This window comes from Anas acuta, chromosome 4 (assembly GCF_963932015.1).
Source record: "Anas acuta chromosome 4, bAnaAcu1.1, whole genome shotgun sequence".
Taxonomy (NCBI): domain Eukaryota; kingdom Metazoa; phylum Chordata; class Aves; order Anseriformes; family Anatidae; genus Anas; species Anas acuta.
In genome coordinates, this window is record NC_088982.1 from 26,878,512 (window position 1) to 26,902,429 (window position 23,918).

General features: G+C 38.3%; 1 protein-coding gene across 2 annotated transcripts; it reads right to left on the bottom strand.

Moving 5' to 3' along the window:
- Nucleotides 1–2,819: 2,819 nt before the first annotated feature.
- Nucleotides 2,820–23,516, bottom strand: LOC137855767 (tyrosine-protein kinase TXK-like). Of its 2 annotated transcripts, XM_068680287.1 has the most exons (15): nucleotides 23,370–23,516; nucleotides 18,052–18,106; nucleotides 17,735–17,837; nucleotides 16,705–16,910; nucleotides 15,569–15,634; nucleotides 14,825–14,879; nucleotides 13,965–14,044; nucleotides 12,375–12,502; nucleotides 10,752–10,826; nucleotides 9,618–9,789; nucleotides 8,688–8,904; nucleotides 8,078–8,142; nucleotides 5,918–6,036; nucleotides 5,318–5,475; nucleotides 2,820–3,978 (listed from the first exon to the last, which is right to left on the bottom strand). In XM_068680287.1, exons 1-15 carry the CDS (start codon nucleotides 23,383–23,385, stop codon nucleotides 3,910–3,912), a joined length of 1,584 nt encoding a protein of 527 aa, XP_068536388.1. In that variant the 5' UTR covers nucleotides 23,386–23,516; the 3' UTR covers nucleotides 2,820–3,909. The 2 variants fall into 2 exon arrangements, with proteins under 2 accessions (XP_068536388.1, XP_068536389.1); XM_068680288.1 differs by lacking the exon at nucleotides 23,370–23,516 and having other exon boundaries at nucleotides 16,705–16,797.
- Nucleotides 23,517–23,918: the final 402 nt, after the last annotated feature.

The following is a 23,918-nucleotide window of genomic DNA, read 5'->3' on the forward strand; positions in this document are numbered from 1 at the left end:
TCTAAGCTAGGGAAGAAAAAACAAAGCTGATGGCTACAGAGCTCTTTGTCATGCATATGTTCAGTGGAGAGTATTTCACTGAATTTTCAGTTCTTCCAGACAGCAAAATGAAGGATTTTATTTAAAGTACTTCAAAGTGTTTTGGAAGGAAGGTGGAATGATTAAGAACTAGAACAAAGAAAACCTCAGAGGCAATACATCAGTAACCTAATTATGGCTTTTAAATCCTGATACAAAACAATCTTGGCATCTACTCATTACTACCATACCTCAGGACAAATGGGCAATTAAATTCATTACATAGATGTAGGTAAATCAAGAAGACTTGCATAGGTTAAATAATCTGCAGGGAATTCGAAGGAAACACGTTGTTAGTTCCTATAGAAACCTGCCTTCCCAGCCACACTTAACACAGCCATGCCAAAGTGAGGTTTCTTCCCCAAGAGTGCTCATTCACAACTGGAACCTATTTTCTCATTGTGGTTGCATCCTGGAGCTGTATTGTGAGTTCTATTGTGAATTACATACTCGTGGCAAACACCATCCTCTTACTATTTAATTTCCTGCAAAACAAAACCAGCAAGACTGCTAGCTTTTTAAAGTGGCAATTTTTCATCTGGAGGAGGGGGCCAGGTAGAAGCCAGGCTGGCTGATGCATGAGAAGTGATAATATCTTTATATATATATATATATACATATATATATATATATATATGATATATCTTCATATATGTTACCTTTTTGTGAAAAATTCATTATTTAAAGTTGGACAGGGGGTTGGGAGGTACAAAATAAATAGCACTGGAGAAAAGCTTGCCCAAACTTTTGCACACAAGTGATTGATTTGTATTGCTTGCCAGGAGCTCTTTTGAAGAAGAAAGTCATTTTATGTTCTGGAAATACATTCCAGTTTGTAAACAGGTCAGCTTTAGATAGAAAGATACACATCATAGGTGGCTGCTGCACAGAAGGTGGGCCTTTCTCCCTCTCCCTCCTGCATGTTACCAACTGGATGCATATCTGTTTTCTGATGTTTGATGAGGAAATATCAGCTGAATTTTCACCATTGGTGAGTACTCTTCCAGCCTTTAGCCAGAAATCCCCTATACAGGGGTGTCACTGTGCCTCCTCCCCCATTCAGGTTTTAAAAAGACCCTTTAAGGTCACCACATCCAACCATCATCTAACACTACAAGACCACTGCTAAACCATGCCCCTAACCACCACATCCACATGCCTCTAGTATACCTCCAGGGACTTCAATTCTTCCCTGGGCAGCCCGTTCCAATGCTTGGCCAGACTCTCCGTGAAGAAATTCTTCCTGATATCAAGGCAAAACCTCCCTGGCACACCTTGAGGTTGTTTCCCTGAGTCCTATCACTTGTCACCAGATAAAAGAGCCCAACACCCTCCTCAATTCAAGCTCCTTTCAGGTAGTTGTAGAGAGCAATGAGGTCTCCCCTCAGCCTCCTTTTCTCCAGGCTGAACCACCCCAGTCTTCTCCATGGATGTCTTATTTTCTGGGTCTCTCTTTCACAAAGATTTAAAAATAAAAACAACACACAGCCAATAGATCAATATGCCTATTATTTGAGACATGGGTGGCATTGACTGTTTTCCCATGTAAGGTCTTTCCTTTCTGCCTGTTTGAACATAGCTGGAGCTGGAGCTACACTCAGACCCACCACAAGGCCCGAGGTGGCCTGCTTGGTCTTTATTTATGGGTGTAGCTGTTTGAGTGAGCAAACAAGCTGTACATACCTGACCTTTGTCCTGCTCATGCTGATTAAGCACTGACTTCACTGACTGAAGCATATTACAGTGCTTTTTAATTTATTTACCATAAGCTTCACGATATCAGCTGTTAAATTCATCCACGTCAGAGTGCTAACAACAGCCTACTGATAATTTGCCCAGCCTCCAGACAGGCTATAGTGTGAAGCTGAAGGCCTGGTAGGCAAGCATTTTTTTCCCATTGTATTAGACCACCATGTTTCAAAGATGGATGCATGCTCACCACAGGACAACCCAGCAAAACAAGCACAAGCAGGGTGCTTTGTGTACATAAACTCTCTTTTTATTGCAGGGTACTGTAGTGTATTACATATTAACTTGCAGTAATAAATGTAGTTAAACCAGTTGTACAAGAGCTTCTATAGAGGATTCCTCATACATTATTCAAAGTTCCTATGCACATTTATATTGTAGATACAGTTTGAGTCTTTTGTAGAGCATCACTTGCTGAAAAGCATTGTGCTTCGGCAACACATAGACTAGGGGTGAGCTCAATGCACAGTATTATATTGTGTAGTTTTGTGTGTAGTTAGAGGTCTGATATGGAGTTGAACGCCCATAAATAAGTAAATTATAACAGTAAACAGTGCTATCAGTTGGTGACAGTTCTTTTAGCAATTAAACAAAAGGATATTGTGGCACTTGAATGAGAAACGCCTTAAGGTACTGTGTGAAGGTACTCCCAGATGTTGACACAGTAGGGTTAAGAACTCCTTTTCCCAAGGGATGATAACTATCAAAATACTATTGCAGTAAAGGAAAATTATTAATGCCAGGAGTGAATTTGACCCAGAGATGCCATCATCTTCTCAAACTTCAATACTTGTAATTGTACTTCATTTTATTGTTACAGTTGCAGGGGATTTTTTTTGTTTGTTTGTTTTGCATGTGCGTGTTTAAGTTTGGGAATGAAAAAACTAAGTTGCCCAGACATCAATCATTCTTTATCTACTGGGTGTTAAGTATTTTGTCTATGAAATGTTATAAAAATAAATATATTTACCCATAAATAATTCACAATACAATCACATTAAAAAAATATTTATTTACAGCGATCTGACTGTTCTACATAAAACAATCTCCTACTTCAGTTGCCTTTTCTTTTCTGTAATACACTTGTATTGACCAAAATTAAGAGTTAAAATTAGAAGTGAATAATAACATTACAAGCAGGGTTACAGACATTGTGCATGTGAGGTCTCACAGAAATTGTTTGAGCTAGACTAATTCAAAGCACTTCTTTTTACAGCCAGGTTCCAGCTTTAAATTGTCTATTAACCATTCCGGATACTTACAGGGGAGCAGTAAGGAGGTGTGGGCATTCAAGTATGCAGCAGCAAGACAGGAATGGAAGACAACAGTAAAATTCAGGGAGAGGTTTGAATAAAATAATCCTTACTTGTTCTCCTTGTTTTACATAGAATTAGCAGAGAAGGTGCCTTTACCTGTGAGCAGGATTAAAGTTCTTCAGGGATGCTCAGTGCTTCCAGCTATTCAGATGTCACTTGGGAGGCACTGAGGGGTGACTACTCCCTCTGTGTGCCCAGCAGCATGCAGTACCTGGGTTCTGCTCCAGCAGTTGTGTTTCCTCTGAAACACTGCTCCTTTTCTTCTGTGCTTTGCAGTACAAAAGGTCTTGCCTTTAGATATGACCTCTCTGACACTTTATCAAAGTCTCTTCCATCATTTTTGGTGCTGCTAATCAGTATTGTCTACTGCAAGAACCATATTAAGTAATAAATCATTCCTTAGTAATATTATTATGGGAATTAGTGTAGCTCTGACAAAAAGAAGAAAACAAAACAACAACAACAACAACAAAAAAAAAAAAAGGCTTGCATGGCAAGTAAGCTTGGTTGCTTCTTTCCAGACAGGAGATTTTTTTCCCTAATCAAGAAAACAAAGGCTTGAAAGCCCCAAAACCAGACTCCTCAGATATCTTTCTCAAATGAGCAAAAGTCACACCAAGCACAAACAGCTGCTTCACTATATAGGATGCTGCTACCACAATTTAAGTAGAGACAGCTGTAAGAAGCTGATGTTTTCTGTGTCAACTACATTGGCAGGCTTAATGCTGCTGATTTTCCAGTAAGTACACCTGTGTAACATCTCTGATTATCCCATTTCTGTTATATCTGTGAGGGTCTCTACTAATTCTTCAAAAGAAGGACGTCCTTCAGGTTTCTGGAAGAAAAAAAAGAAAAAAAAAAAAAAAAAAAAAAAAGCAGAGGATAAATCTAAATTAGCAGATTGATCAATTAAAGTATCCAACTTCAGAAGATGGTTATAGGTACATACAGGCTACTGCTTAAAAATTAATTTGTATTTTATTCATACAGGATGGAGAAAAGATCAAGTTTAGCACTTGAGAAAATAAATAGATAAATAAATAAATCATGTTCTGCATGTCAGCATGACAGAAGTTAATAGAATGCTTCCTAAAACTGCAGCAGCATGTACAGAGACACTTTTTTCTTTTTTTTTGTTTTTTTTTGTTTTTTTTGTTTCCTTTTAGCCAGAAGCCATATGTGGATTTCTTCCCTGCAGTGGTTGTTCAACCCTGATATTCAGAGATATTTTCTGGGCTTTAGAAAAAAAGGATGTTCACTGTTGTATCATTTAATACATTGCAGCTCAGTATGGAACAACAAACTCCTGGCTGACATCAGGAAAAGAGGGGACTTCTTCCTCACCTCATCCTCCCTCTGCTGGCAGGCATCCCAGTGGGTGCTTGCAGTGAGCAACCATGCTATGTGCAGTTTAGGTTTCAGTCTCTTAAACTTACTTAGCAGCTTTCATACAGCTTTAAAAGATGGGCAAGAGAGAAGAGGTAGGATAAAGGAGACAATGGTAGCAATGAGATCCCCCAACTTTAAAAATTATTAAAAAGTAATTTTTACGTAAAATTAAAGATTCATTTCCTGTAGACACTGCAGAAGGGACCTCAAGGGATTACTCAGGTGGAAAAGTTGATGAAGTCCATGTTTTGACACCAATATAGAAATAAATAGTTGCTGGAGAAATGGATAAAGAACATCGATGCAAGCACCATATCAGAGTGCACATGGTGAAAGGGAGGCTCTGGAGCAGTGGACAGACATACTGATGTACATCTGGAAAATGGGAAGGCAAATCCACATGTAGTGGGCATACTCATTTTGTATATGAATGTGTTAAGGTTATCATTCAGAGGAAAGCTAGAGAGCTATGCATGACACAAAGATGTGAAAAAGGTATTACATTTGGTGCAGTAGAGAAGTGAGACTATGCTGAAATACTCAAAACTAGGGATGGTGTAGAGCTATCATATAGATTATGTGCTTTGTATTTATTGGATGCAATGGTCAAAAGAAACAGAGCTTCAGTAAACTTAGACACGACTTGTGAAAAGCATAGCAACAAATACCGAGGATGCCACAAAGTAAAGGTTTCATTGCCCCGGTGTTTGAGGATTACTTTCAGATATACATTAGCAATGGAGAATAGAATAAGGTAATATCAAAGGAAAACAAGAGCAACAAACCTCATGCCAGCAGCTGTACATGACTTTGTACACTGTATGCGATGCCAAATGTGGTCGATAAAGTCGGTTTCCCTCAGAAATCTCACGGACAACTTCACAATTTGATTTACTTTCAAAAGGCATTTTGCCTTCTGTGAAGACCTCCCACATCAGCACACCTGGATGTGAACCAAAATATTTAGGACAAAATAAGATCCACAAACCCACAAGCTATTTAACAATGTGAGAAGCCCCAAAAATCACTCTTTCTTTTCCATGTATTGATGGACAACTTGAGTTGAATGAACAGAGGAAAACAAAAAAAGTTTCAACTGATGCAATTCTGTGCCCATTTAAGTCAGCTAGGATGGTGGTCCATGAAATTGAGATAAATAAGCATTTGATTAATGCTTACTTACCAAGAACACACATATCTGTCAAAATGCAATTTTTAGATTAAAAATCTATTAAAAATCATACTCTCTCAAAAATGTAGGCAAGATTTAAAAATAAGATCATCTAAAGATTAAGATAGGCAGCATCAATAAGAAGTTGTACTTTCCTCAATCACATCATTAGTTTAATGAAACAATATGTTGCACATTAATCTATTCTACTCACCAAATGACCAGACATCGGATTTGCTGCTGTACTTTTTGAAATGAAAGACTTCAGGAGATGACCACTTGACTGGAAACTTGGCACCTGAAGAGCTGATATATTCATCATCAATGACATACCTAAAGAATATCAGCAAATGCCATGTATTTTAATGAGACTTATAGCACAAGCAGCTCTGGCAGCATTTCCACAGGTGGTTTATAATTCCATAAAAATACGGTCTCAAGTTATAAGCAAAGAAATTGTATTACTAATTTAACAAAAAATGTACACAGAAACCCACACTATGCAGTTAAAAAGATTTCTATTTAAATGGGTGATTTATTTGTGAGAAATATGTCAGAATAAAATGTTCTAATACCATCTGTAAGACTCACAGGATAGTTGTACTTATCGTATGCTGGGAAAGGTCCCTACATCCCCGGTAAGAAAAAGAGCAACACTAAATAATTGTTGTCTCTTTTTAAAAGAGAACATTTATTGCACATGAAAACTACTGGCAAAAGGTTACACTTATTTACACAGCTGGAGCTACTGGACTCTGCTACCCAACTTCACAGATGAAATTTCTGGTACATTGTTATTACAGAAGCAGCACACAAAATTTTCATCACATACAAAGAAACAACAAGGTGCACTGAAGTATAATTTTGCCCAAGCTTACAGGAGCTGTGTTAAGACCTATCAGATCAGAAGAGTTTATGTGCCTAATACAGGCATTTAGGGGCAACATTTGAAAAGGCTGAGCCCTACATCTGTACAAACTCTGTGCACGTTTTTCCCATATTTACTTTCATGAGAAGATGACAGAGAGACACTACACAACACTTGTCACAGAAGGTATAATGCATAGGCACTTCTAAAGCACCTTTCAAAGGAGGCCACATTGAGAGAAATTGCCTCTTTGCCTCACTTTATTATTATTGGGGCAGGCACAGAACAATGAGAGGTTATTGGATAATGAACGCAAAAAATAAGAGTACAAAACCAGTCAGTTTTGTGAGCTTTGACTAATTAGAGGGTGTTCCCATCACCTCTCCATGGTCTCCCTGGGAAAGCGCCTGTCCTAAAGCCATGCCATTGGTCTTCTCTTTTTGTTAACAGGAACCCATTCAGGTCCATTACTTTCATATTGGACCTTGATAGCCCCTTGGTCTCTTGCTGAATTTTCCAGGGCATTTGGATGAGTCTAGACCTATAGGCCTATTTTTACCTTTATGGCAATCAATGAAACCAGCAGGCAATGCCATGGCACAGCACAGCCTTTTGAAAAACAAGTATGTAGTTATGAACTACTGTGGTAATCCTTAGGTAAGAAATAGGAGGTAAAAATTAACAGAAAGGTGGGTAACGTGGCTGTACTGATCTAATGACTACAGCTGTAAGGTGGACATCACCACCACCTACTGCACAGAGCTACACACTGCCTTTCAATCCAAAAGATGAGCCTATTCAATCCAAAAGCAGCCAGTAAGACAAAGAGACAAAGGATTTTGTGCTGGGCTTGCAAGGAGTGATGGGGCAAGATGGAAGGAGTGAGACCAATTGTTTGGCCAGCCACTGGTCATTCACTCAGTTCAGCTGTAAAATATAGTGCACCCTCTCATGGAAGTCCAGGAGGGCAGAGCTACATTTCTCTGACCTGTGGTTGTTGGAGTGCATTTTGCTCTCTCTTCATGTTTGGCTGGTCCTCTCATTAAGCAGAAAAACCACTTCCCTGCTAGAGAAGCACACATCACGCTTCCTGCCTGCGCATCCTCCCTGCCTCCTGCCTCACCTACTGAAGTCTCTAAAGGTCAGTACCAAGACCTACATCTCTTCCTGCAGGTTTTCTGTCCTCCTGGGCACTCAGAAAATTTGGGGTACTTGCTTCTTTGAGCCTCTGTTAGTCCTGTGCCTGCTGCTGCTCTGTCCATAAGCTACTCCTGGCATTTACTAGACACTCAGTTCACCTGTCTTAAAGTCACTGATGAGAAGAGAAACAATGCAACATCCCATTTATGGTACAAGAGTTAAACAGCAGTGTTTATCACTTCAATCAAAATTCAGAAATTGAGCACAGTGGGATTCCCCAAATCATCTAAGGAAGCAGTGAAGTTAGCCCAAGTCCTCATTACCATCAACTGAGAACAGGGCACCCACTAAACTTGTACTTCCTACCTTGCCATGCCGAAGTCAGATACTTTAACGACGTGCTCAGCATTGACTAAACAGTTTCTTGCAGCCTGGGGAAAAGGAGAGAAACATCTGAAATCTGGGCTAAAAAAACTTTTAAGAAAAAAAAACAACAGACTAATTGTGTTTCAGCTCATATGGTTTATATTATAAAAGGAGATGAGTGTTGTGCTCAAAACAAGGAAAAAGTAAAGTTCTGTCTCCAAGTAGGTGAATACCTTTCACTGCTGTGTAATTACACATACATAGCATATACTAATCTGAATGCTTGCAATATTTTCATGTATGGTAAAAGAAATTTTAAGATGCAGAGTCTTAGTTATCCAAGCAGATATTTTCCTGAATGCTAGGCATTTGGACACTCACTACCAATTTTTAAGTGTTTTTGTGACCCCTTTATTCCCTGTGTATGAGGTAGGTAAGACAAGCTGCCCATATATCCCGGCATCAAGGTAAGGCACAGGGAGCATTCGAAATGTGGATAGAGGAAGATTTTGTTGAATCTTACAGGACACATTAGTGTCCCACAGAATTCAGTGGCATGTTCTATATCACCAATATTTACCAAGAACCTCAGAAAACCTACTGTACTTACTAAATCACGGTGAATGAACCTATTTCTTTCCAGATACTCCATCCCTTCACACACATCCTGGCATATGCTCAACAGCAGGTCCCTGCTGAGTTTCCCCCGTCTCTGCCGCAGGTAGTTGAGCAGGCAGCCGTTCTCCATGAACTCAGTCACTACATAGAGAGGCTTGTGGCGCGTGCACACTCCGTAAAGCTGGACCAGCTTCGGGTGGGAGAGTTTCCTGTTCAGGATTGCATTTCAGTCAGGTGATCGTCTGCTCTTGGCAGATGACTAGACTTTTCATTCTCATGATGATACTGAAAAACACTTTCAGTACTTGCTAAATATCCTTCAGTTCAGCTGGCCTCAGAGTTGTCTCACTACCTAACACATTTCTGCAATTTCCTCCAAAAAGTTCTGCAAGATCATCATAGTCCCTCCAATACTTAATGGACAAATGCAACCTTGATATGGATAATATGAAATGGAGAGGTCTAACTATATTTGGTTTTCAGGCAGGGACACGAACTGCTGCAAGCATTCTCCTCAGCTTCCACCTCCTTCTATGGCCATGCCAAAAGCAGGTCTGAATACTTGTGTAATTTGCAAAATTAGCAGAAATGGCAATACAGTTTCTTAGAAGCTTTAATTAGGCATGAGCTCTGCCTGTGCTCCCAGAAGCACCAAACTATGGGTGAAAGAATAGCTGTAAGAGCAACTACCAGCACATTTACCACCCACTAACCTCCACCATGCAAAGCAGCACACACTCTAAAGACTCTGGTGATGGGTGTAGCAAGCACCTGCTTAGGTCATTACATCAACCTTTCTGTCCTGCACGTCCATTACTCCCAGCAAAGTGGTTTTGTTTGCTTGTTTTAAATTGAATTAGGATATATCTTTTTTTCAGTCATCTTCACGTCAACTATCAGACAGAATAATTTTTGTACTTACATCATTACTTTGGCCTCCTCAATGAAATCGTCCTCAGACATTGCACCTTCATTGATCGTTTTGATGGCAACTTTGATGGTTGCTTTCCATTTACCCAGCTGAACAACTCCAAACTGCCCGCGTCCAAGTTCCTTCATAAACGTCAGTTCTGATGGGTTTAATTCCCATTCCTCTATAAAAGCAACCCAATGTTACAATAGTCTAGGAGACACACCTGGCTAACCTGGCTATTTGCAGATAATGCAAACAGAGAAATTTCACAACCCTTCATCAGCTTTAGCATGGGTTTTAAATAACTGGAATTTCCCACACATATGTGTATAGACGTGAATGTTATTTTGCAGCTTGTAGAATGTGACTGCTTTGCAAACTGCATAATGCTGGAATGTCTGAGTCTTGAAGATAAAGAAAGTTTTGATTACGTCTGAGAACTTTTTTAGCATTATCATATGTGATGTTTTTAACTCTAAACCAGTTCCGTGGGATAGTATAGCTACAGAAATAGTTACTGGATGCCTCCATTGTATTAACCAAAATAGTTCTGCCCTCCAGAAATATTAAGCCTTGATATTGATGAAAACATTCACAGTAAAGATATATGCCTGTGGACATTCCTTTATATATATATACATATATATATGTTTATGTGTACTTATCTACCACCCAATATTAGCTTCCTGATCTATGTACACAGCACTGGTATTTACTGCTTGTTTTCTATCAATGTGAAAGGTTTCACTCTTATTTCTACATCCTGCAGAATCAACAAAGAAAATCTTCCTCATAAATAATATTAATTTCAATTTTTGTAGACATTTAAATACATAAAATATAATTTAAAAATGTATTGTCTATTTAAGTCTGCTTACAAAAGTCCAGATAGCTCTGAAATGCACTAGTGGTTGTAAAAGAAGCGCCACACTGACTGAACTGCAGGAATTGAGTCACGTCTCATTTAGTTCTGACACCTTATGAGGAAATGCGTGTCTGATTTTCATGATTATGAAGGTGTTTATGTATTAACTTACGACTGGGAAATTTCACTGACACAACTATTAGCTGGATGAATGTGATCTCAATTCTTGCCTAAACAGAAACCTAAATCTCCACCAAAAAAAAAGATAAAAAATTTACCGTAACTAAATCCCACTGTTGCTGGTGAAGAACCTCCAGTTGATCCAACTGGATGTCGGAGACGAGTGATAAGACCTGCAGGAAACAAAGTACCAATATTCTGTTGACCAATTGCACTATTTTAAAGTGTGCTACATCATACCTTTTCTCAAAAAAATATAAAAAATAAAAAAAAATAATTGATATAGATACCTTATTTCTTGATGTTAATTTTTCTTACAAATTCTCACTGAAGAAATGGAAGCGGACACTACCCTTTTCCAGCCTGCTTGATAAGTTACTGTTTCAGAATACAAATACTCTTTTCAAAATTCTAAGTAATTGCTTCTCTTTGTTTTTGTTTTTGTTTTTAAGTTTATTACTAGATCTATGACAATACCATTTTGGGGTACCAACGTAATCAGACAACTTCTATCTTGAAGAAATGATATTCAAAATTATTATTTAATTAAGTAAATGATGTGTCTATTAATATGTTGCACTCCTGTGCAAATGCACTGTTACTCTACTTCAAACTTCAGACCACTACAAAAGTATCTACAGTATCATACAACCAGAAGTGACACTCTTTCTTGCTTGTACAGTGTTAGTGATCTTAAGTAATACTGCATGAGTTCTACAATACTACATCACCAACATAAACAGTGTCTTAAGTACGCTTTCTCAGTATTGTTTCCCGCTGCAAGAAATATTTTTGTGTCTGACATTCCTTTTTCTCTCAATTTATGAGCCAACAGTACCAATGAACACAACCCTTTCTACTTTCCTGATTTTTAATCTAAAAAGTGTGTCTTTGCTTTTTTAAAGCTAGCTCATTGTGCTCACCAAGGACACCCTGCATGCATTCATTCATTCTTTCCAATGTTACTTTCAGATCCTTTTCTGTTTCATGCATTTACTACCACCCCTTTCCCTCAGGTGAAAGTTTCTGTCCATTCCTGTCTCTTCCTGCCTCGCTAGCATGAGGGGCTTTGTGCTTTCCTATCTCCAGTCATTCAGGGTAAAAAAATGTTTTATACCATATTAAAATGATAGGCAGAACCAAGATGAAGGGCAATTTTTAATGCTAGAAATTATAAAAGGCTGCTGTGAGCCAACAACTAAAGGTGGCTGACACTGGTAAGATGCAAGCTACTGTTGGAGAGTCCTTGTGCTCCCTAATTCTGCCTTTTCTTTGAAGGGGGTGAGCATATGTGCCAAAATCAATAAAAAGCTGCCTACTGATGCATAGCATGGTTCCTGTTTTTCTTAAATTCTATACATGCAAGTCACTGGGTTGTAGGCAAGGAAAGAATTATGATAAAGTTTCATGGAAGTCTCATTCAGCCACATATGAACCAGCAGAATACAGAGTAGGTAAGTACATAAGGTACTTGTAGCTTTTTTAAATTAATTTCATTCATGTCTATGAGTTTGGTAGGCTCATTCCTCCCGTGACATATGCACATTGCAGCTACAACTCCAGCAGAAAAGATCGTGGCATACTTGAATTTATTAGCAACAGAAAAATTTGTGTCTCTTTTTATAAGGAAAGGATTAGTGGAAGAGTCACTTCCAATCTTTCAAAGTCCTGATGTGCTTCAAAGCATCAGCAGTAATACCTTAACAGCTTATACTCATTACCTGCAGCATTGTGTCGATGATATTGGATAAGTTCAGGAACAGATGAGAAGAGATATTTTTCTGCTACATAATATTGTTCGAAGTGTTTTTTTTTAATTTGATAATGCCGAATGTCTCCATTGTGACTTCTGAAATCAACAAGCAATTATGATTTTCAGCAAAAAATAATTGATACTATAAACCTAATTAAATTTTACTTGAAAAGCATGCACACAAAAAATCTGAAAACTTGGGATACGGTTCCCTAATTAAAATGACTGCGCATAGTTGAGATACTGTTTCAGGGGAAAAAAAAGAAAAAGAAAAAAAAAAAAAAGAAAAAAAAAGAAAAAGAAGAAAAAGAAAAGAAAAAAAAAAAGGAAAAGGAAAAAGGGAAAAAAAAAAAAAGAAAGAAGAAAAAAAAAGAAGACAAAAAAAAAAAGAAAGAAAAAAGGAAAAAAAAAAAGAAAAAAAAAAAAGAAAAAAAAAAGGCTTTCTGAGTAGGTCTCTTTCCCAGCTTTGGGAGGTAGCATTGTCCTGGTTTTGGCTGGGATAGAGCTAATTTTCTTCCTAGTAGCTGATGTGCTGCTGTGTTTGGATTTAGGATGAGAACAGCTGACCCAAAGGGACCAGAGGGATGTCCCATACCATATGGCTTCATGATGAACAATAAAACCGGGGGAGTTGGCCCAGGGAGAGGCTGCCAGCGCTCAGGGACAGGCTGGGCATTGGTCCATGGGTGGTGAGCAGCTGCATTGTGCATCTCTTGTTTTGTGTATTCTTTTATCAGTACTATCATTATTATTTTCCCTCCATCTTCTTTCCCATTAAAGTGTCTTGATTATCTCAGCTCACAATTCTTTTACCCTTCCATTTTGGTGGGTGGTAGAAGGGAGTGAATGGATGATTGTGTGGGGCTTATCTGCCTGTTGTGTTAAACCACAACATGTCTTGTGTGTTTTATTGCACAAGTATTTATCCCTGTATCATTGCATCCATAAGAAGCAGCTGTAGCACTAACAGATGTAGGAGGGCCGAGGGATAGCCGTAGGGGACTGCTACAGATGTGAGGGGAAAGCGAGCCCAGTAACAGTCCTCCAGCTGAAGAAAGATGGTACAGAGAGGAGATTTTAGGAGAAAAATTGGGACCACCAAGGAGCCTGGTAGTAATTTACACTGAGCAGAGCCTGCTGAGAAGAAAAGCAGATCGATACAGTGGCCAAAGGGCTGTGCTGTGGTGGCATGGTGGGGCAGCCACAGCACTTGACATAAAAATTAGCAAGATGTGAATGAATGTAAGGTCTTACTGCCTGTGTTACATGGGTGGGATGAGCAGCCTTCACAGCAGATTATTTGAGCATTTCTATGAGTGCATTTCGTAGGGGCATTGGCACCCTGCCCCCCAGACCTACTGCCCACCGCCAGCACTTCAGCATATGAGGGCATTTCCCCAGAGCGCTGCAATTTGCTGCAGTGCCCCCTGAACAGCCCCCCCAGTATTTCACTGCTGCTGTGCACCATATACCCAGCCTGCCCACTTATCCCAAGGAGCTTTAGGGAAGCTTTTCCTTCAGACTTTGAGTCAAGCCATAACCATTCGGAGCAACTCACCCTTTAGACCGTGAATACACAGACAGTGTAAGGAGTCCCCGCTGGCTTGAATCTCTGACAACAAATGCACCTTCTTTGGACTGAAAAGAAATCCAGGTAGAGTTATTTTCTGCCTTTGAGCTCAAATGAAAGTCCTTTGAAATAGGACTTGCAGCTGATCAGCAAGTTCTGTGGAATACCTATGACTACCAGGGAGGGTGATAAAGCAGTAGTGAACAGGAATTGACAGCCAGGTACATAGCAGAGCAAAATTAACCGAGCCAAAATACCAAATGCCAGACCATTTCTTGGAGCTAAATATTTTAGGTGGATACTCTTCTGTGTGAAGTAGTGAAAAATCTTTTCTTTATTAAATATATATATATACAAATCACCAGAAAAAAAAAAAATGCTGTAAAACAGTTCTGAGATGTTCTTCTCTATTTTGTCTTGCCCAAGCCCTGTGTTAGTAGTCCTTGAGCTTAATGAATTTAACTGAGATAGATGTTTTCGTAACTGATAGATGGATTGCTGGCTCTGTACGTAAGGAAGACACAGGGGTTTTGTTAAGCTCTGCCACCTTACTAACTTACTTACCATGTGGATTTCAGTCATCAGTGTTTCATACCACAGACAAGTACAGCAAACTCCATGATTTATCCAGTATGGAAAATCTACACAGAATTTGCTGGGACTACTAAAAACTCTGGGAAGTGTGGACAGTCTGCACTGTACAGTCTCCCCAGAAAGCCATCTCTTTGTTTTAGGTCACCTGCTCTTACTGCATGCTGAGCAGATTTGGATTTGACTGTTGAAATGCTTGATGCCGTTACTGATAAATCTTTGCAGATATCATTAACTCTATGTATAAGCAGAGTTACCTTCTGTTGCAAGAGCAGTTCTGCCTGGCTTCTGTTGATGTTTTTGCAGTACCACCTGCAAGAACAAGACAAGTTTTCCTTTAACTTCAGCCAGAAAAATATGTTTGCTCTGCTACACAGAAGGCAAGGTTTAGTCTTAATAGTTGAACGGTTTCCCATCAAAAAACCTGAACAGAACTATTGTTGTATATCAAACCTCTCTTAATTTGGAATTACTTCATTAGACCACTGTAAATACGGCAACTACTTTCCCCATTGACTGATTCACTGTGATTAAGCATGAGGTCACACAAAAGAAAAAAACAGGAAGCAGTTACGCCAGACTGTGATGAAATTTACAGTCAGGCTCACTGCTTCAGACCTCACTTCACTAGAGTTTTGCTGAATTTTACTCTTCTCTCCAGGAAACCAGACTGACTTGATTATAACTAACTTCCAGTCAATTAACTATACGTTCACAACAGGAAGAGATCAGAATATAGACATATTATGTAGTGAGCCTACAGAAATATGAAACATCTGGATTCTGTCATTATGGTTGATGCTGTTGAAGTCCTTGGTGCCTGTAACTCCACATTACATACACCAAGCAGATAAATCAAAATCAAAATGGTTAATTCAGTCTAAGAGCTTTCAATAAAGAAAACACCTGTTCATATCTAGTAAAGACTGAAGGGTCAAGCACTGAAATGTACCACACCATTTTTAGAAAAGAAAGCAGTCATCATTTTCAAGGGTACTTACTCGTATGTTTCTAAATTACTTTTCTTGTTCTCAGTAACATAGTTGCTGGGAATTAGGCCTTCATTCCTGAAAAAACATATTGAGGCTAGTGTTATAGTAAGATGTAAAATATTAATAGCATTAAGGTAAGCATCTTACTTTTATTGAATGACAAATTTATTTATACTATTGGCTATGTCTTTAGATACTGAATCCTAGTGTGGGAATTGAATAAGAGTCTTAAATCCATTAATCCCAGGCAAAATCTTTCTGTCCCACAGCTTTGGAGGGCTACTGAAATGAGAAAGGCATCTGGGATAAGTACTTACAGAGTGCCATGAACAACATGTTAAGAAAAAATAGAAAAAAAATAGAAAAAAATAGAAAAATTTAGAAAAAATAACATTTCTTCCAAACCAGAAGCCACTTGTTTTATTTCTAGCCTTCTAATTCTGCCTTGAAGAAATGTAAAGTGTGTGCTTGCATGTATATACAAAATAATAATCCAGTGGACTCTCACTACAAATCTGAGTTGAGAAAAATTACCTAAAGGAGGCTTCTGAATGAAAAAGAGACAGATTCATATAACCTGTAACAACTCCTAACATCAGATTACAGGACACACTGAAGAAAATGTGAAAGGGGAACAACATAAAACAAACATAAATGTGGAAACATCAATAAATTAAGTTTACTATCTCTCTAACATGTCCAAGAATTTTGGATTAGGGGTTTTGTTTCAGGCAAGTGTCTTACCATTACCTGTGGTCTTTATGAGGTCTTTACACTTAACACACAACATTGTAAAGCACTTGAAACACATAAAGCCGTATTTTCACAAGGCTCAAGAGCCCAGTGGTTCATATGGTCCTCAAATGTCCTTATGTTGCTCAGGAACTTACTAAGTATAGGACTTAATTTTATGTTCCCACTAGACAGGAGATGCCATACCAATTCTTGGAGTACTAGACACTGCCCAAACTCTTCCCAATTAATCTGTGTCCCTTATATATATCTGGACACTTTCAAACCTCCCCTAAAGTTCATGTATCTTGTCCTATCTGCCTTCAGGGTTGTAGGATAACCCCACAATGGTTGTTTTAGGTTCTTCTTTCTGTGTAGGAAGAGAAAATGAAATTAGATGTCAATTCTCTTACCCATGCTGGTCTCTTGCCTTCCACCAGTGGGGATCATACTGTTCAAGGATAATGTATTCTTCTGACTTCTTGAGTGTTAAATCAGACGGTCCTCTAGCAAAAAAGTCATATAGTGCAATAACTTTGACATTTTTTGTGTAGTCTTCCAAGGCCTCAGCAGGTAGAGGAGGTAACGGCTTGTTCTTTACACGCAATTGCCTCTTACGCTAGTGGAAAAAAGGTATCTTTCACAGTTAGTCTTTTTTCCCTACTACTTCCCCTACTGCTATAGCATCTCAGTAACTGAAGGGAACTAATCATGATCATTACCTTCCATTGTAAAGCACCATCATCATGTCACTTGTAAAACAGTGAGACTCACATCTGAGTAGTTTGCTATCAAAGCCAAAATTACAATGGAAAGTAAAGTAAATAATAGAGAAGCCATCTTCCTTGCCTCCCTCCCCACTCTTTGGGTGACTTTTACATGATATGAAAGCTGGGAGAACTCAGTGTAAATTAGCAGAGCAGCACTGCAAACAGTGGAGTTACTCTGTCTGGCAATTTGGCCATTTATCTGAAGAATTGATATGGAGAGTGCTGCAGACATTCTTGCATTCTTAGCAATTGAGCAGGAACAGTCTTTTTCTTATGCATCATGCTAGGTTTTAGCTTTGCACTCAGTTATGCTTTGAAAACTCAGATTCATTCAATTTAGATCTAGCAAAACAAAGGTGGACTTTTCACATGCAGCTGAGCAAGGTGAGATTGTATCTTCCCAACAGGACAGACCCACTCTTCCCACCTCCATCACCCAAACCCTAAAGTTGGAGAAGAAATTGCCCATGTCCATGCTAGCGAGCTTGGGAAACCTCGGTGTGACCCTGCATTTCCATCAGTATGAATCTTTACATACCTGAGCTTCATAATTTTTATGCAACAAAGCAACCTACACGCTCAAGAGTTGGTTACTCCTCTGCTCGTTTTGGTACTGAGTCATTGGATGGCACGTCACCTCAATTTGTGTTAAACCTGACAAAATGTTACTTACCCTGCACTTCCAAGTAGATGCATAGGAAACCTTTGGTTGCGAGGCAGAGTACTGGGTCACCAGGCCAGTATCAGGGTCCAGGTTCATTTTTGTTCTCATTGCTCTAATTTTGAAGAACAATAAGTATTTTTGTGAATACATGTCATACTGAAAATATGGATATATAAGCCCTCATTCATATAGGGATGTGTAGGGCAAAGTTTCTGTAAACTTTTGTGTAATTAACAGTTCTACTGAAAATAGACTTTTTAAAAAGTCTACTATGTATAGACATTTCAATCATTCTAATTTCTGAAAAGCAGAAGAATTTTACATACCTTTTTTGCACTGTGCAGCAGCAGCAGCAGCAGAAAACAGACTGGATGGTGTGATCTGTGAACAAGAACATTTTCCATATTTATAGTGATCCTGTTGGCTTGTTTACAGAATTAAGGACTACTTAGCTCTATTATTAGTTCTGTCTTGCTGTGAGGTGTATGGCAAACCATTAAGACTAAATTTGCACGCAGCAAATGGAGCAGAGCTTTCTTCCCACACCAGCTATATGTATCCACTGCGTCCCTTATTATGTCTTTTAATTATGAGGACATATTATGTGTTAAACCCGCTCACCATATCAGAAAAAAAAAAAAAAAAAGGCATCATCAGCCGGATTGGTACTGATCTAACTGATTGCACTGCCCCATGCAAGCTCTAACCAGTGCAATGAAAGGGATGGGAACATCATTAGTGACAAGAGGCAGAGAAATGTCCACTTTTAGCAATGACAGAATTTTTTGAACCATTTGAGCCAGATATAAAACCACATTTACATGTCAAGCTTTTTTTTATTCTGAGTTTTACTAAAGGAGACACAATACATTCAGTTCTTTGAATTAATACTGATTTTCTTGATTCTGTTCCAGCCATTAATATAATTAGACAAGGTTAAAAATGTTATCAAAATAGGCACTTTAAACTTATGTGCCAAGTAGTTGATAATCCAGAGATAAATACAGCAGACACAACACAATATCAGATATATCATATATTTTCAGAAAAGTTAATATAGTGTATCTTTTTTGAGATAAGGTTCCTGAGGTCTCGGTATGTTGTTGCTTTATTTTGTTAACAGTTGGACTTGATGATCTTGAAGGTCTTCTCCAGTTTATGATCATTCACATGACATGTACAATCCCACCATGTCTTCCACTTCTTGTCTTTCTCTCATAGTATTTTTGGCTTGTTAATCCTAATGACCTAATCTAGCTTGGAATAAATAGGATAGTCCTTCTGGTGTCCTGTAAGAATTTTTGCCAATGCCTTTTACCAATGCTTCAGCAAAGTGTGCTGAGAGTGTTAACCCTACCACTCAAAGCATTACGTAACCTTACTGCATGATGAAATGTAATTATTTTCTCTGTAAAGGTACATCACTTAGTACATCTTGCACTAACAAAAGAAGAAGAGAAAATCAGAAGTCAAAAAGATAAGGGGGAAATTAGTTCTCAATTGGAAGAAGAAGAGATCGATCTCATATGTGTTTTGGTTAGTGTATTTATCATGAAAGTCGTGGGGCAATTTCCCTTAGACTGCTGCATCCTGTGAAGAACCCGTCGTGTGGGAAGCAAGCAGACTTACATTAATCACAACACGCTATCGACTGTTTGATAAAAGTTTCCACTGACGGCTATGCAAAACAGACCAATTACAAATACCCAAGCCAGCTGACACCAACGATTTTCTTTAAAGAAACCAGGCAAAACATTTGAGCAATATAACTTATTTGCTGCATGGTTTTACAGTGTATTAAACTGTCCCTCAGTTGCTTAATACTATAGTAGCTTAATTTTGTCTGAATACAGTCTCTAGCATTGTTGTATAATACTTAATGTCTTAAGTAAGAACAAGCTTGGAATGAGCAATCCCTCTCAAAAAGTCAGATGGGAAATATTGGTTTTATTAACATTGCTTTAAAATAATGTCCACTGCTCCTGAAACAATAATAATAATAATAATCTGGATTGAGATAGCGTCAGCGTGTTAAGGAGTGTGTAAAGCAGAACGAGTGCCTTGGAAGCACTTTGCATGATAGCGTAGTCTTGCATGTACTAGGGAATTTTGAGGGGTCTATTACAATTTCATTCAAAAAAGGGGTGTTTAAACTTCAGTACAAATAATTACATGCTACTCACCAAACTTTCCCAATTATCTTGAGACAGATTTGTGTTTGTCCCTTGACCTAGACTGTCTTAGGTTCCCATTTCTTTTTATAATCAATTTTGTGTTTCAATGCTTCCTAGGACACATGCTTTATTTGATGAGTTATTTTTTATGGCTGGAGTGTCTAACCAATTAAAGATAACAAAATATGACCAAGGCTAGAAGTTAAGGCTCAGGTTAGACCGAGGGTATGGGCCCAACAAGCCCATTCTGCACTGAGTTCCTGGGTCCTGAGGAGCAGTATGGTTCCACTAAGATCCTGTCTCCCACCTCTCCCTACCAGGGTATTTTAAGGATCAAATCAAGGACTAAAGGAAGAAAATTTCCAGCTCTGGAAACACACCAGCCTTCATACATCCGTTCCCCGCAAACTCACTTCTGAAATTCTGAACGTACATTACTCCTATAGCACTTGTAAAAAGAATTAGTAGAAATTAATGAAAGCGTGAATTGATGCAGTGTAAGCTGCTGATTTCTATTTCAAAATTGTTGAGTTCTGAGAGGAAACATCGTCAGGGAGTGCTGAGAGACAGCAGCCTGGAGCTATATGGAACTAAACCACAGGTCTTCAGTGTAGGTCCTGCTTTAGTTAAACTGAAGGCAGACTGGAAATTTTGACCTGATGGATTGGAGTTTCAGCAGCTCAAGCAAAGATCGATGCATTGATTTCTGCATTGAACATCCTCCCTGGTCATTGGTAAGCTTCTTGAACAACACTTTCTCACCTCTAGATTGAAATAATATTCGTTCAGTTCATAACTCGTTACCAATGAGCCTATGATGTTATGTGGTTGTAGGTCTTTTTTTTTTTTCTTTTTTGTCTTTTTTTTTTTTTGATAGACTTGGCCAACAACACTGCAAGCCGTGAAAGCTTTGAGACACTGAATAATTTTATTAAACTGGCTTATATCTTGATCTTCTGTGAGCAACACAGGAAGATCTCTATGTGTAGAGCTGCCTCCAGGTGCCACAGCGATGCTCACGGCAGCGCTACAGGAAGTCTGCATTTCCTGCCCGAAGCTTCTCGGAGTTGCACACGCCCTCCTGTAACTGCGGCTCTTCCTTCCTTTATTTCTTTCTCTTCTTCTCTTCTATTCAAAAGCCGTAAGTCAAAATAATAAAAAATACTAAAACACCACCCACTCCTCCACTTTAAGGCAAAAAAAATTGCTAACTTTTTCCAATGCAAGTAAGAAATTGAAAGTAGATTTCTAGAAGTCAGAGTTTTCAATACTGCCTCTTGTTTTCCTTTCTGCTATGCTCTAACTCAAATCACAGGACTCAGTGGAATAATTCTGGTTTCCTTCAATTTCAAAACAAGGACCTTTTCTTAAGCAAAACACTCTGCATTTGTCAACTATTATGTTAGATTCTATATATTCAACTATATATGTTAGATTCACATACATAATAGCACGTCACACTGACATGTTCATCATTTAAAAATTAAGTGGTGATGGAATCAGTGAGAGCTGTACATCAGCAAGAAAAAAATCACATTTTGCATTTGCGTTTTGGACCCCATTTTTTGAAGAGAACAGCAAGACTAGTAAGGTCTATTATATGAGTGACAGACTTACTGCTTGGACAGGACACAGGAAAGAGATATTGGCTAACAGAAGAAAATATTCAACAATTTTTAACAGCAAATTTTTTGTAAGGCTGTTAAAATAAATCAGTTATGGACCCATCACTGTTATCAGGTCCTGCTTCTCTGTTTCCTACATAACCAAACCTTTTTCCAAAACTTCCAGAGAAATTGGTCAAATCTTGCTTCTTTTAAATCCACCAAAGGAAGATTTCTCCGGCACCTGCAGCCCCACTAGACCTTTCAGCCCACATTTCCTAAGTTATGTCAAAACATAAGCTACCAAAACACATTCTGCTTTGATCGTCAGGAAGCATAACTCATCATGAATCAATTAAAGTGGGTAACTTAAAACCTACGTTTAAATCAAACAAGATGAAAATTTAGTCTGTTGAATCTCCTTCTTTAATGAACCTCCTTCTTTAACTGAGTGGAGAATTTTCTCTCTCCAATTTCTGATGGATGTTTGCAATCTCAAAGTTCAGCCATTCTACAAATAATTCAACATGGGAACAAAAACGTATCCCATTTCACTGCTTGTGTCTTTTTCTTTCCGGAAATGGCTATATTAGGAGGAAAACACTTGTTTTTAAGAGTGTCATATTATCTTTCTGATGACAGAATAACAAGTAATTATCCCAATGCTAATACAGAGCTATGATAACCTACAGGATGATGTCCAAAACTGGACATTTATCACACACAGTTTGAAAAGAGAAAAGATACTGTGGCAAGGAAAGCATGTGGAAGAAGTGGAAATCCTAGGAAAGTGGTTTTCAAGCTGGCCTTATAAATATCGAGCTTAAAATTTTGCAGATGATATTTTTATAACCAACTTGGAGGCCTGAAAAAAAAAATCTGCCTGTGCACAATTGAGCAGATGGGATGCTAGAGGAAGAAGAAAAGGATTGGCCTGTTGTGAGGTGAAACAGCTGTTTGCTTGAATAGCTGAAATACAGTCCCAACAAAACTTAAAAGGCACAGTGAAAACATGGAAGTCCTTCGCGATAGCCTGTCAGCAGGTGTTCTATGTCCAAAACCACCCTACAGAATGCTTTAGGTTGATAAAATTATCTGTGTGGCCAATTCATGTGCAATCTCCCTCCTATCTTCAGTTATGCCTCCCTTTAATTTGTAGTCTTGGGGAAATAGTATCAAAGGACTTGATGAAAGCAACAGGTTAGAGATGAGTTTTTATCATTTGCATTTTATAATTTTATTTCATAAGCTTCTTGGCTTAAGCTTGTTTTTCTGATTCAATGTGTCTCAAAGCACTAGTAATTTTGAAATTGCTGTAGTCCCTTTCTAGCATGTACATTTTTATAAAGCAAATCAGCTTCACCCATCAAAACCAAACCTTTAATATAACACACATTATGCCTCCTGATCAGGTATGTTTGCACCTTATCTAGTAGAAAGTAACAGTACAGTTTGCTGCTAAAAATACTTCAAAATACAAGTTTTTAGTTTTTCACTTGTGTAAATTTAGGCTTTCTATATTTTCCTGAGTTAATTCTGCAGTGGAGGAAAGACAACTCTAGTCCTACCAAACTTTTTATTCATGTCTATCCTGTACATACTTTTAAGGACAGCAAGTGGGACTATCTCTGTACCTGTCTGAAAAAGTAGATGTTTTGCTGAACCCATCATATACTAGATTCATATTCATGTAGTAATTTTGAAAGTAAGTCAAAACAAGGAGTCCAAATACAGATCACCTAAGCAGCGCAAGAGGAAGCTGTTTGGCATTTTTATGGCAATATTTGAATCAGTCATTTGCTAAGTATACAGCTACTGCACAAAACAATACTTCCAAGATAAAAATATGTGGGCCAATTTACTTACAGGTAGAAAGAATCATATCTGGCTGTCTGCTTATATTCAAATGAAATGCAAACCTTTCTTCATCAGTTGCGCCAGTAAAACACCCCTGTCTGAGTGTCTACTGTCTGAGTGCCTAGCTCTGCTCTGAAGCCTAGTAAAACACAAATACATTTTGACCCCACCCACTTTCCTAAAGAAAAAAAAAAAGTAGATACTAATCACACATCTGGTAAGTTAAAGAAAAAAAAAAAAATCTGTCTGCCTGTCAGCTTTCTAGAATCAAATACATACTTTAAAGAAAAAATATTGCACTATAATCAGTAGGGTTAAGTACTGCTTTAAAATGGGGAAAAATGCAGCAGATGTATACCAGAATTTGGTTCATTTCAGATGAATTTTTGATCCTGGCATTTGAAAAAAAAAAAAAGTTTTACTGAGACAGAGAAGATATGAAGTTGTTTTAGTATAGCTGAGCTCATCCATAAGAAATAATGGCATGATATTTTTTCCAATGTCTTCAAAGACAGGTTAAGTAATCAAGACAGCTGCCTCCAAATCTGTTCTGATTCA

Coding starts and splice junctions, on each gene's coding strand:
- LOC137855767 (XM_068680287.1), bottom strand. Junction 12,503..13,964: donor GTGTATTCACGGTCTAAAGG/GTGAGTTGCTCC, acceptor TGTTGATTTCAG/AAGTCACAATGGAGACATTC. Junction 3,979..5,317: donor TGTACAGCTGCTGGCATGAG/GTTTGTTGCTCT, acceptor TTTTTCTTCCAG/AAACCTGAAGGACGTCCTTC.